Below are 14,127 nucleotides of genomic sequence, written 5' to 3' on the forward strand. Positions count from 1 at the left end.
CGACTTTCATTTCAAATTTTTAATACCAATACCTCGGATCGGCGGTGTATCGCTTAGTCGGATATCGGACGAGTAAAAGACGATAATTTTTTTTTTTCAACTATATAATTTATTCACATTCAATACAAAACGTGTGTGATAGCAATTACAATATTCGAAAGGTTCACATTGTCGATAAAATATTATTAATCACCACACTAATAAATAATTATTAAAATTCTAATGAAATGATAAAATAAATAATGACGAAGTAGTAATTATAGATTGAGTAACATTAAAATGTCGCTATAGAGACGGTGCAGCCACCTCACTGAGACTAGTTTTTCACTGACAATATGTGCAAATGGCAACAAATGAACAATAATAACTATTTCATTTTAAATATTTCCGTTTCATTTTAACAAAATAGATTCTTTATATTCGAAAACATATGTTTGTAACCTACACGATGTAAGTTGTAACTTTTTCTATAAATATTAATTACTTCTAAGAAAACCTTCAACTAAGCACCATTCTATTCGATTACTGTTGCGACTCGACTAAGCAGTCAATACTATATGGTTATAATAAACATTTAAACTTACGAGCTTACTAAGTTGTCAACAATCAATATTATCTAAAAAATTAAATTAAACATACTGAGTAAAACTGTGCAAAAACACTAAAACTCGTGTCATTTTCTTTTCATCAAACTTTACTTTCAAATCCGGTTGCTTATGTTATAAAGGCACATAAGATCAATTCACAATAAAGTTTCTAAAAAATTAATTATTGCAAAATATCATTAAAGTTGTATATACTTAAGAAAGATCCTTTTTAAATAAATAACATAGTCATTATATTTAGTTGTAGAAATGATTTTGAATCGATAGTTATTTCTTTTGGGATTTAGTGTAAATTGTTTAGAGATTCTTATTCGTAAACACGATTTTTAAGGTAAGATATGCTAAATTATTGGCAAGAAAAATACGCAGTCACTATTTACTATTCCCACATAAACGGAAAAATAGTAGGTGTATATGATGTATAGCTAAGATTAGGGAAACGTAGTTTTAAAGTGTAATCTGAAAATAAAACTCCTTATCAAAAATGCGTATTAAATGAAACTTCGTCGTCGATATTCTCGTCAATAGCGGCTCTCAGTCAATTTTCGCAGAGCGTTCTGAACCGTCGCCTTCGCTTTTAGGTGTGACATTGGATCTGAAATTCAAATTCTTCCTTATTTTTGCAAACAATAAAAAGATGCACCGTTGTTCGCAAAGTTGCTCAAATTCCTTGATGCTTGACAATTATAATAATGTGCCATGAAATATACAATCAACACTATTATTTCTACTGAATGAAACTGTTTCGTTAATTGAAAGTATTTGAATCTTGTTTTATTTGTATAGTCGTGTATCATTAGGGTGATTGATTAATCTAAGATTCACTCATTTATACATCTAAATTTACTTTTGATAACTACAAGTATTTATAAACCTTCTATATTAAAAACTTAAGCATTAGTTTCGTAAACTTAATTCAAAAGCGTGAAGCGTGCACAGAGAAAAATATTATACTTGGGAAAGTTATTTATAATTATTTACGTTACATGAAATAAACAAGGAATTATATATACACACCTCGGTACTGATTCCTTTTCATGGTCAGGTTTTCTGGTAACACTGATCGAAATTTTTCTTTGTCTTATTTTGTCTAATATATTTTCTGGACTCGGTTCTTTTTCGCTTTCTTTCAGTATTATAGCAGAGTTTCTCGTTCTTTTTGGCCTATATGTTGCATAACTACCCGGGGAGAATAGTGAACTAGTTCGATTATATTTGTGTGACTCTCTTGGAAGACCGTATGACTGATCTTCTGACAGATCACTGCCTTCAAACAACGATTTTGTTCTCGAATATCTATTAGAATTATAAGATGAAGGTTGATCATAATCTAGATATGACCTAATTCCTGAATACTTTCTGTCCAATGATCTATACATATCAATTTTGTCATTGATTCCATCGTACTTTAAGTTAGTTCTTGTAGTGATGGGCAGATCGTTAAGTATGGACCGGTAACGTTCCGTGGACGGTGATAAATCGGATCCAACAGATAAACCGGGTGAAAGGTCATAGCTTCCTGGAGAAGTCGGAGACACGTCATACTTTGATTCTGTTGCATGGGAATGGATTCGCGCTAACGGATCGTATTCTGTAGCTCCAGGACCAACTAAACTGCTTTTTCTTCTTTGTTTTTTCTCATTAAATCGGGAGTAAAAGCTTTTTCTTCTAATCCTATCAACTATGTCCTCCTTTTCTGGACTTATTGATTCATGATTTCGATAAGATAGGTGAAGTGAGCCATCATGTGATGAATGTTTTTCTTTAATATCTGGACTTGTTTCAGACTTAATATCAGAATTAGAATATATAGACCTACTTCGAGACCGACTTCGCTTCTTCGTATCAGAAGAGTCTTTATTTTCAATATTCAAACTTGATTCGTTTTTTTCCAACACATCACTTTTATCGAAATATTTTTCATCATTAGAAAAACTCATTATTTGTGGTTCTATCACAGAATTCGTAGGAACTATTTTTTTAACTCTTGGCAACCTAGAGAAATCTAATTTTAAATTAGGCTTGGAATCAGTTTCTTTTTTAAGTACTTGGCGTTCACTATTTTCTATATTTGTTACTGTGTCATCTTCGCTCGATGACCTGTTAAATTTATTTTTACGTCCTAATCCATTTAACAATAAAGAATTTGGCCGTTTCGGTTTATCTTGCAAGTCATTCAAATATGTATTTTCCTTTTTACTTAAATAGTCATTGCTATTGTTAACACTTTCTTTAGTATTTTTTTCTAAATTGGTCTTGGTGTTTTTTTCTTTTGGTTCAAATCTTTTGAATAAACCTAAAACTTTTGAAACAGTCGTTTTATTCAGGTCATTATTTGAATTTTCCAAGGCAGCAACGTCAGTTATAGTAACAGCTCTTTTAATCAAGTTTGATTCTGAAATTGTTTCGATGTTAGCTGGGACCGAATGTTCACGTTGATTTCGATTTTGCTTCAAAGATGAATCGTTTTTATTATTCAACGGTGTGCTATTATTAGAAACTTTTTCAGGCGAATTTGACTTAGACGATGCTAATTTTTCTAATTTATGTCCAATTGATTGTAAGACTGATTTCTTTTTGGGAACACTTGGTGTATTATCGTCTGTATTTTTATCTTTTTCTTTTACTTTTTTTATCGCCTTCTTTTTATCTCCTGAACCTTTAGATTCATTGGCATTCACAACATTAATATCAGTTTTGGATTTTGACGAAACTTTTTTAATAACTTTTTTCTTAATTACACCTTTTTTGTCATTTGTTTGGTTTTCTGTTGAAATTGGCTTAACATCGTCTTTTATGATACCATTTTTGATATTTTTCAACTCAGTATTATTATCTGTTTGTACATCAGGGGTTTCCACTTTTTCATTTTTGTCCTTTGAATTTATGACTTTATATTTTTTTAAAGTTAAAGTCGAGTCACTATCTATTTTATTTTCTAATTTTGAACATAATGATCCCTGTTTCGACTGGGATTCTATTGTAGATTTTGGCTTTTTAGGTAAAGTTATGCTAAAACTAACTTCTATATCTGTCTTATTCTCTAAGTCGGTCTCTTTTGAAGATTTAAATTCTTCTTTTGTATTATTACGATTAGTATAAACTTTTTCTGGAGAAGGGTTGCTTGTAGGATAGCTCTTTGGTCGAATCAATTTCGATTCCCTTCCAGCTTTTTTATCTTCTACTTCGTTGTCCTCATTTCTACAACTATCTGTTATTGCGTTTTTATTAATGCTTTCATATTTTTCGATATTTTTGATGGGATAGCTCTTAGGCCTGCTTAATTTTGAATCTAAATACATACTATTAGTTTTACTCTTAATTTCATTTTCTTCTTTTGATTCTTTTGTTTGTGGCAATACGACGGAAGAGTCTAAATTAGTCTCCTTTATATTATCTAAAATCGGGAAAAATGGTGTATTCGATCTGCTTCGATCTTTTAATATTGAATTAGTTATTGGGGATAAACATTTTCTAGAGCTTTCATCTTTAGACATAAATTGTAAATCATTCGTTTCGATCGGACTTTTCGCATTTGTGTTTAACGATTTATTTTTCTTTTCTCTAATTTCTTTCAAGATTTTCTGAGTTTCTAGTTCCTTTTCTTTTTTATGTTTAGCATATAAACTCTCATCTGGAGGAGTATCAAAGAAATCTGAACGTAGGAATCTAGAAATACGTTTTTTCGATTGATCTCCACTTAATCGTAGAGAATGATGTCTAAAAGATGGCACTGGAGTATTAAGCATCGCAGGCGATCCATACGCTGCAATATAACTAGGTTCTGACAATATACTACCTTCTGATAAATAAGACGTCTCGTCCAAAGAATTATATTTTTCAGGTGCTAAATATTTACTTAATAATGGGCGCTCCTGAAAACGCTGCACGTTTTCTGTTTTAGAACTATCGGAATCCTTAATTAAAGATTCTAATTTCGAGGCATTCCCTATCCCGGATTCCGTACTAGAAGGTGGCGGTTCCGGTTCTCGCGACTGAGATTTACGTCGTCTGAGACGAGGTAAGGTGCAAAACTGTGATGCGGAAAATTCGACGGTGTCGCGATCGAGTTTTTGCTTTTCGGCCGCAGACGGCTCGGGAGGCTGCCCGGAAGGTTCGTCTAGAGATTTTTCCGGGACGTTATCGTTATCGACGGGCGGATCGTCGGGCCGAACTCGGGGCTCCTCCGGCTTCGGGTCGCCGGAGTCCGGGGCTCTCTCGAGCGCCGTGGTCGCGGAGCGGCTGCGGGCGGGGTCGTGCGCGGCGCCGGGCGCGGGCGGCGCGGCGTGCAGCGACAGCGTGCGGCGCAGGCGCGCGGCGGCGCGCGGCGGCAGGTGCGCGAGCAGCTGGCGCTGCAAGCGCCGCGACAGCGCCGGCGTCAGCCCCGACAGCGCCCGCATCTCGCGCTCCGAGAACTCTATCGAACTCAAGTCCAGGTCTGACAGATCCAGTCCGTCGGGGACGCGAGCCTCCGAATTCGGCGAAGCTCGCGTTTGGTGCTTGGCGGTTTTCTTACTACTACCTGAAATGTAATCGAAAACACACGATTTCGATCATGCATGACGTTCGCTAGGATGGTATATTTACAGTATCGTTATGTAGTGGTGGATGGTGGGTCGACTCGTTTCGGTATACACCTCCGGTAGCGAACTGTTTTTTTTTTCGCGCAGACGACTCGTAGGCGGAAACCTTCGAGTCGTAGTTATTTTTTATTTTATTTTTTTCGATTAGGAGATGCAAACATCGATGCGACATGTTAATAGTTATAAGTTTAGTTTAAGTAAAAATTAACCAATTAATGTCATACTAAAAGCGTAAATGCAAACCAAAAAAACACAACAAATGTATGCATTAAAATGTTGCTTTCGAGAATAAAAAGTGATTTACCAGAATGCGTTCTATATCATTAATCATTGCATTAGCGATTCCACATAACGGAGGCGTCCGTTCTCTAATATCAGCCGCAACGCGCGATGCGCAACACAAAAACACAAAATGAAGATAATAAATATAGTTTAGTACCTATTCTTGCGTGGCGTTTGTGGTGGGTTTGTGGTCGGCGCCGGAGCCGCTGTGAAGTGGAGATTTGGTCGGAGCATGCAGTGTAACGCGCAACCCAACTGCAACCACACCAACACAACCTCACTACTGCGTGTCCGCCGCGCCCGCGCCCGCGCCGCTAGTGTGGCTAGTACCGATACTCGACAACCATACAACATCGACTAACTACGGCAAGGCTGTGACTCTTTCCAAACAAATTAATTAACTGTGGTTGTTCGACTTTGGCCTCGTAATTTGTGTCGAGATTTTAAATAAAAAAGAAATGTGTTCTACGTCATTCAAACAATACTGCGTTGCCTCGGCATTGACTACACGACGTGTATGATGCTTTAACTGAACACTTCATGCAATAATACGTAACTACGTAAATTAATTTATGATAATTGAGAACAAGGCAACATTTTCCTGCTAATGTTAGAGGGTAGTCTTCTACCACACCTGCACAAGATATGCTTTATAAAAACAATGTAAACACTACAATGCAAAGAAAAAGTTAAATTTAGTAAAGTGTTAATAAAATCTAAAAACACACTGAAACATAAAACAGACTATTTTGAATATATTTATATTCGCAACGGTCCGCTAAACGTGTCCATTATTTAGGGAAAAACTCAGACAGAATACGTTACTAATACCCGACGCGATTCCAGACGTAAATATAGCTCTCGACCAAATTTTAAATCCCGGTACATAGTTAATCGATTTGTTTAGTGAAAGCTAGCTGTATTGTGAGTGGGAGCAGTGCGGAATCTAGCTACTGGCTGTGCATATGATGTGTTTGTACATTTGGCATCTTTAGACAAAATTTTAGCAATTTAAAAATTTATTTACTTGAAGATGTAAATAAAAATAATTTAAAAAAATCAAATAAAAAACCCTGAACCTGACAAGCCATTACAACCAAAATTTGAAATTAAAAAAAAATTAACAGTTCTTTTAAAATCGTTTTCCCATTTAAAAAAAAAAAAAAAAAAAAAAAAAAAAAAAAAAAAAAAAAAAAATAATTGACTATAAAATGAAATGACATTCCCCATAAAAGCCAGTACAACGAAAGTAAAATGTTATTTCTGAAAGTCATATTATACAGTAGAACGTGTCACTGTAAGCTCGCGTGGTCGCGCGGTGGTCGCTAAGCGTGCGGGTATCGGCAACGCGTCCGTCGTGCAAGCGTGCGAGCACTCACCTCGGGGCGCCGGCCGCTTGCCGAACATGGAGTCGAAGGGCGCGTGCAGGTCGCGCGAGCCCCAGCCCTCGCGCCTGCGACACACACGCACTTTACTACCTCGTACACTTGCTTACTACTCTATTACTAGGAACATCAAATTCAAAAGTAATATTCTACTAAAAATCTGGAGCAGCCCGTCTGGAGAAGTACCTCAATCTTACATAACATCACAGCTAGATAATACTGCTTTCAAGTAGTTTTGTGTGGTGTCTGTGATGAGGGGTCGGGGGTTGGCAACGCGCTTGCGATGCTTTTGGTGTTGTATGCGTCTATAGGCTACGGTAACCGCTTACCATCAGATGGGCTGTAAGCTTGTTTGCCGACTTAGTCGTATATAAAAAAATGAAAGAATCCGCTACGGCGGTTTCTATTATAGAGGGAAAAGTTGAAAAACTATAAATTAATTATAGTCCATTAGCGCAACTTGACCTATTAAAAATAATAATTTAGAGCACTGCTTTCAAATTTACCAATGATGACCACTGACTTGAAGACTGAAGAGTGACCGATGTAGTAAGACGTTCAAATTAAGTATTAGACTTAATTGGACAAGGGGCGTGACTAAGCTAAGCCATAGCGATGTGTCTTTATTTTATAAACTCTTTATGGATTATAAGAATAGATTATCTGCTGAAATTTTTTTCACAAAAGAGACTTGTTTTTTGAATGTGGTAATAAATAATTTTTTATATAGTATTTTCAATTATAGACTCCTTGAAATGGTGATATTTCGTACTAGAGCCAAGGATTACATATTTATCTGATAATATTTTGAATTAAAGCATTTTTTTCTCCTTAGACAAAACTGTCACTGTTATTGTCAGAAGTTGGTTGTAAAAAATATATACATTACAGCGAGTTTTAAAATTATATATTGAAATGTGAGTCTTATGTCAAAAAACTCACGTTTCTGAAACGCTTCTTTTACTTTCCATATATCTATGGGTGCTGCATGTAATAAAAGTAAAAAACACTATTAATAAAAAATATGAACAAAAGTGTATTAAAAAATTATTGTTATTACAATGATATGATGAAAATGTTTGATACTTACAAGAGATTTCTTCGGGGTAAGTGGGGGCTGCATGCGGAAAAAACGTCATTATTTATTAGTCTGTTCACAGAAAAGCATGCGAAATTAATTAATTAAAACCTGGAAAAACCTGATTTAACAGAAATGGATAAAAATACCTTAAATTAGCATTAAAATTTTATTGCATTGAAATGTTATGAAATATGAGATTTATTCATATTATTATGAATTTTACGAATGGGAGATTTTATTAGTAAATTCATATGATTTTAGTACCATATAAAAAAAAGACATCCAACAAAATGACCATCTTCATTCGTAAAAACATCTTTGTATAAAACGTAGTTTATTGTTACTAAGTTATTAACAAAATAATAATAATAATAAACTGATATCTAGTATATGAATAAATTTCAAGTGTGATTACTAATCTGTTTCTTACAGTATTCTAATGGTCCCTTACTTCAGTCATGATTATCATTACTTTGAAAAACGAAAGAAGAAAAAGCGACAGGGGTAGGTCCTTACCTGTTGAAGAAAGGCGACTGCAGGTTGTTGAAGAGCGAATGCGGGTGCTGGAAGCCGGGGCCCTCCTCGCCGTTGAGGCGCTGCGTCAGCGCACGCACCTGCGGAAATCACCGGATGTAGACGTAATTGTTGTTTTTCTTTGCTATTTTTTTTTCTCAGTTGACCGAAAGATTAGGGTATCACACTGAACTGCCTAGTCTCTTGTTTAACTTACCTCAATTTAAAATAATTTTAGGACGTAACGCGTGTGTATATTTGGTGTGTCACATATATTTGAATTTCTCGATTTGATACCCGGATATTATATATTTATTACCAGATGTTAAGCATTAAATAGGTCTTTGGATACAATATATTTAAAATACTTAAATATTATTTAATTTATGATAGAACAGAACTAAATAATTGAAATTGAATTGAAATACATACTCTGTGTAATAGAGTGGAGAAGAGATTCTCAGCGGTGAGTAGATGGAAGCCCTCGTCTTCTTCGTCTTCTTCGCCGGAGCTCACGGACTCCGCGCGCGCAGCTCGGGTAGATCTAAATTAATTAATACTTAGGTTACTTATTATCTAAAATTGAGTAATTTTCGATCATCACGCGAATATTGCACAATCGCTTGCTCTATGCTAATTATAATAGTATCACACAGTCATCGACTGCTGATTTCTCTTTCATAAATATTTTAATATATTGATTGATTAAATAGTTTAATTACGATTATTCAACTCGTTTTAAAAGTAATTTTCTGATTTTTTTTATCATAATCATATCTTATTCAAGTTTGTCTTTTATGTAAAGGTATAATGTTCAAATTATACAAATGTTTTAAAAATAATGACTTACCTTAATCTATGCATATGAGTATCATCTTCTTCTTCTGATTCACCACCACTGACTAGACTGCTGCAAACAAACAAAACATCGTTTATGAAAGTAAACACGATCAGTATTTTCTATTTAAAACGTTCCAACATATGTACAAGTATTAATAATAATAGTTATATTCTACTGGTTAGTGTCTTTTATTTCATTGGTACCAATATAAAATAATTTCTAGAAATGACCGAGATTTGGTTAAAAAAAATAATAATTAAGTTATAATAAATAATTAAGAGTGTAACACAATATTTTGGTACCCGAGGAATGGGAAAAGAAATTGAGGTAGACAGTTTAGGAGGTGGGAAGATGAGATAAAAAATATAGCAAGAAAAACATGGACTAGAAGAGCACTTAATAGAACATAGTGGAAGGAAATGGAGGAGGCCTTTGCCAAGGGGCAGACAGACCGTGCTATCGATGTCGACGACTCAGCGACTCATTTATTCAGACGTATACAGACTGTATACGTCTGAATAAAGGCTTATATTATTATTATTATCGATCGGACGTCACTCCACCCGCCCAATATTTATTATTATTATTATTATTATTATTATAAGTAATTAAGACGACGCACGTGGCCAGAGGGGCCAAATCATCGTCAAAGTGGGGCGCCCCGGGGTCGCTTTTACCAATAACCCCAAAGCAAGTAAGACAGCGCGCGTGTCGCCGCCAGCGCACGCACCTGATGCGGCGCGGGCGCGGCGCGGCGCGGGCGAGGCGCGCGGGCAGCGCGTCGGGCTCGAGGCTGCGCTGGCGCGGCGTCACGTAGCCCTTGCCCTCCACCGCGATGGGGATGATGAACTCGCGGGCAGACTTCTTGATCGGCTCGCCCGACGACGGCGACGCGGCCTCGCCCGTCGACTCCACCGACGCCAGTCGTCTGTGCGTAATCGAGCTATCGGTTATTACACGGTGGTTACCATATGATACGTTTAATCCATTTTTTAAATAGAGGATGTCTATGAAGGAGTTTGCTTTATTAGGTCTAAAATAAACTCAATAAGCCGTCGACGACAACATTTGTCTGATGACACTAAATTATGATTTCAGCGCATTCAAGCAAACAAACCAGAGCAACCTTTGCTGTTTAGGAAATGGTTTTATCGAGTTAGTACCGTAACGGCGTGGCGCGCGAACCCGCTGGCGACATTGGCGACACGAGTGAAGTGAGCGAGGCGGGCGGGGACGTGGCGGGCGACGTGGGCGTGGCCGACGCGGCGCGCGCCGGTGGCTCCTCGCCCGACATCGTGATGGGGATGATGCGCTCCACGGACACGCCTCTGAAAATTTTGACTTTCGATTAAAGTGTGTTCTTAAAACCGCGACAGAAGTGAAAACTTTATTGGCAATCGCAATCAAGCAATAAGTCCCGAGTTCACCCGATCGAGCCTTTCGCCGTTTAGTAGCGAAGAGCAATTGTCTGTATCTTTCTCGCTCGAGTACACTCGGAAATCTCGAGTTCACCCGATCGAACTTTTCACCTCAGAGCGTAACGGATCAACTAACTCAGCCTAACTTACTATCTACGAAAAAATGTGTGTGCGGTGCGCTAAAAGAAGTTTTCACTTCAAAAAAGAGTCGACGAGATTGTGTCATGAAAATTTATTAGACATAAGTACAAAGACAAATCTGTTAATATATTAATACCTATTGCGATGATCCTCGACGCGATGCAGCGCCTCTGTGCGGAACACTCGCGGCGACTGCGCAGGCGCGGGCGAGCCGGGCGTGCCGGGCGGCGACAGCAGCGTCGCCACGCCCGCCGAGGACGAGCGCCCGTACGGGACTGGCGGCTTGCCTGCACATCACATCATTTATCAATCTGACTTGTTTTTTACACAGGGCTTGTTTCACAGGTTGTTTCACCATCGTATTCACTACTGCAATATTTATGGCATATTTAATTGCAATTGTAAATCTAAAAGTACTTGCCACATTGATTGGACATTATCGGTTACCGCTCATTATAATTACTTGAAAAATATCTAAATTCATCTCCAAAAAGTATAAAGGACAAGGAAAGAAGTCGTGACGTGTCGAATGAAATTCTGAGACACTTATGTATGTCCACCAATGCGAAGTAATACAGCCTACATTTTAAAACGATAGGGATCTTCATGGCTAGCAAATAAGAAAACACTGCTAGCGTACCTGTGCGTATAGCGGAGGAGATAATGTCTCTGGCAGCGCGACGGCGGCTGTCCTCGCCCGCGCGCTCCTCTGCCAGTTTTGCCATCGAGTTCTGCAGGCTCCTGGGAAACGATTCGTTATATTTATACGAGATTAAACGAGTATTAATAACAACGTTTACATATACATACTACAACTTTAAAACAAGATTAAGGTGGCATATACGGTGTCATGCAGAAAATGCAGTCAGTGATGAGATTTCATTAAGTTAGATAATAACCATAACTATACTGTTCATGTTCAGTAGAAATAATCACTGCAGACTAGCGATTCTCAGTCCACAAAATCGTGAACCCAGCTCTGATGGAACAGTTATTTGTCTTTAAAGTAATTAAACGCCGGTATTACCGATTAACCATTCGTTTTCCTCACGAAACTTTCATTAGTGTTGTTGAATTTTAAACAATGAGTTTGAACAGTTCGTGTACCAAAAAAACTACAAATTTTTAAATATAGAAACCGCGCTTAAGCGAGTAAAGGTCCTGTCGGCTCACCGGCGCGCGTCCTGCAGCAGCTCGCTGGGGTCGACGACCGCGCTGGAGTGCGACGGCTCGCTCTCCGTCTTCTTCACGCCGCCGCGGCCCGCGCCCGCACTCGCCACCTGCCACGACACGTGTACACTTACACTCACACGCACACTGCCTCCTTGGGCTTTCGGAGGAATCACAGGTATATATAATATATAAATAGATTGCTTTAACTCAACTATAAGTCTGATCCTGAATTTTAATTTTATGGCATACATTTTAAGATTCTTTAGAATACCTGTATCAGTTGTGATACGGTAGCTTTAAGTTCGGAGTTTTCAAGAATTGTGATAAGTTTTAAAATATACCAAAAATCTTAAGATTACCTACATGAAAACGCATTTTAAAATATTAATTTATTTTAAAAGAAATTCTAAGTTATTCTGAGTAACAAACTATTCTAGAAAAACAATATTTCACAAATTCCCCTCAACAAGTGAATAGACACTTTACCTAGCTATATATAGAACATTCACAGACGTAATATCTGGTGAGCTACATTTGTATAAGTTATATATAAGTAAAAGAATATTTACCGGTGAGGGCTCGATGCCTATCTGTTGCAGTCGCACGGTGCCGTTGTCGGGCGACTTGCTCGTCAGTTCGCGATCCTCGCTCTGAGCCTTCGGCTTGGCGAGCTTTGACACGACTGCCGACAAACATTACTACGTTTAAAGAATCTTGTGACAATACAGCTGAATCTTGTGAAAATGCTGTCACATACTACTTTAACTACTTAATTATACCTTTACGTATAGCACATTTGTAGTGCCTATGAGTAATCTCAAAAGAGTAAGTAAAAACAAGCCATGCTTGACATCGGACAATACTTTACAAAACTTTACGTTACAACGTATAACACGGAACAGTAATACAATGAAAACTGCGTGGGTTGCTTATTATTAAAAACAAGATTAAGATCACCACTACCAGCACTACTAGAAAAAGATAAAGATTATCAAATAATACATTTTATTAGAACAATAATAACAAAACCGCGCAAATTACAATGTTCATTAAAAATAAACTTGCTAAAATGTTATGGACTCCGAAGAAATAAAATAAAACATACCTGGCTTAGAAACATTTCGCTTGATCTCGGGGGCAGCAGTGAGAGAGGCTCGTCTCTCGAACTGTTCTTTGAAGCTACCGACATGGCCTCCTGTATACACCATAAAAAAATTAATACAATTGTAAAACAAGAGTTTTATTACTTTCAGTTTCTCGAGATCTAACAGTTTTATTGCTGATGAAGATCAATAAAACAACGCTTCCGATTAATATTATGAAAAAATTAAAGCAGATATCAAAGCCGTTAAACAATCTATGGAATGGCTATCTCTGGATAAATATCGCTGTTATTTGTACATTAAGATACACGTATTTGTGTATTTTCACCTGGTATAGAGAGTTTTTTAGGTTTAGCCGGCGCCGGCGCAGGCGCAGGTGTCGGCGGCGCGAGGGACAGCGACGTCAACTTTTCCGCCGCTGACGATACTGCATTTGTTTTTGTTGCATCCTGGTTAAGAAAACCGATCGTTTAACTTAAAGATTCATTTAATTTAGATGGAACAAAATTAATATGATGGAGGATCTTGATGGAGATCATGGATATCTCATTTTGAGCATATAGCCGTGAGCATAAAATCTACAATACCTTTGTCTCCTCTAATTTTTCTGATTTCTCGCCACTCTTTGGTGGCGACACTTTCTTCTTGATTACAAGTCTAGGTTTGTCTTTGAGTTCCTCTGGTGTATTTTCTGAAACTTCGGTTTGTTCCTTGACCGGTGGCGCGGGCGCCGGAGATATCGTCATCGTCGCCGAAGACTTTAATGAAGGCTGTGTGGGCTGTATCTGGATCATAAAGGTTATAATTGCAAATCCTGTATATTGTAAGGTAAATATCAAAATATTTTATAGTTCATTGTCGTTACCGAATCTTCAGACGTTTGCTCCGGAGGCGGAGAATCTGATTTAGCATCTTCTTCAGGTAAGGCAGGAGATAGTGGTGCCATACTTGCACAACTGTTAAAGAAAATAATAATTATTTTTAGATATACGTAAGTTTTAT

At 37.4% G+C, this 14,127-nt stretch overlaps 1 protein-coding gene across 1 annotated transcript in view; it reads right to left on the reverse strand.

Annotated features, from left to right (window-relative positions):
* Positions 1-86: 86 nt before the first annotated feature.
* Positions 87-14,127, reverse strand: part of LOC123654383 — a 49,827-nt gene continuing 35,786 nt past the window's right edge. The window contains exons 12-27 of the mRNA XM_045590292.1: positions 13,991-14,081; positions 13,713-13,910; positions 13,454-13,574; positions 13,128-13,214; positions 12,592-12,704; positions 12,023-12,129; positions 11,490-11,590; positions 10,986-11,136; positions 10,454-10,618; positions 10,021-10,218; positions 9,300-9,359; positions 8,882-8,993; positions 8,453-8,550; positions 6,850-6,923; positions 1,623-5,127; positions 87-1,200 (exon numbers count right to left, since the gene is read on the reverse strand). Of these exons, the coding sequence (XP_045446248.1) occupies positions 1,140-1,200; positions 1,623-5,127; positions 6,850-6,923; positions 8,453-8,550; positions 8,882-8,993; positions 9,300-9,359; positions 10,021-10,218; positions 10,454-10,618; positions 10,986-11,136; positions 11,490-11,590; positions 12,023-12,129; positions 12,592-12,704; positions 13,128-13,214; positions 13,454-13,574; positions 13,713-13,910; positions 13,991-14,081 (5,242 nt within the window). The 3' untranslated portion in view covers positions 87-1,139. The remainder of the gene's footprint in view (positions 1,201-1,622; positions 5,128-6,849; positions 6,924-8,452; positions 8,551-8,881; positions 8,994-9,299; positions 9,360-10,020; positions 10,219-10,453; positions 10,619-10,985; positions 11,137-11,489; positions 11,591-12,022; positions 12,130-12,591; positions 12,705-13,127; positions 13,215-13,453; positions 13,575-13,712; positions 13,911-13,990; positions 14,082-14,127) is intronic.

This window comes from Melitaea cinxia, chromosome 6 (assembly GCF_905220565.1).
Source record: "Melitaea cinxia chromosome 6, ilMelCinx1.1, whole genome shotgun sequence".
NCBI classification, from domain to species: Eukaryota; Metazoa; Arthropoda; class Insecta; order Lepidoptera; family Nymphalidae; genus Melitaea; species Melitaea cinxia.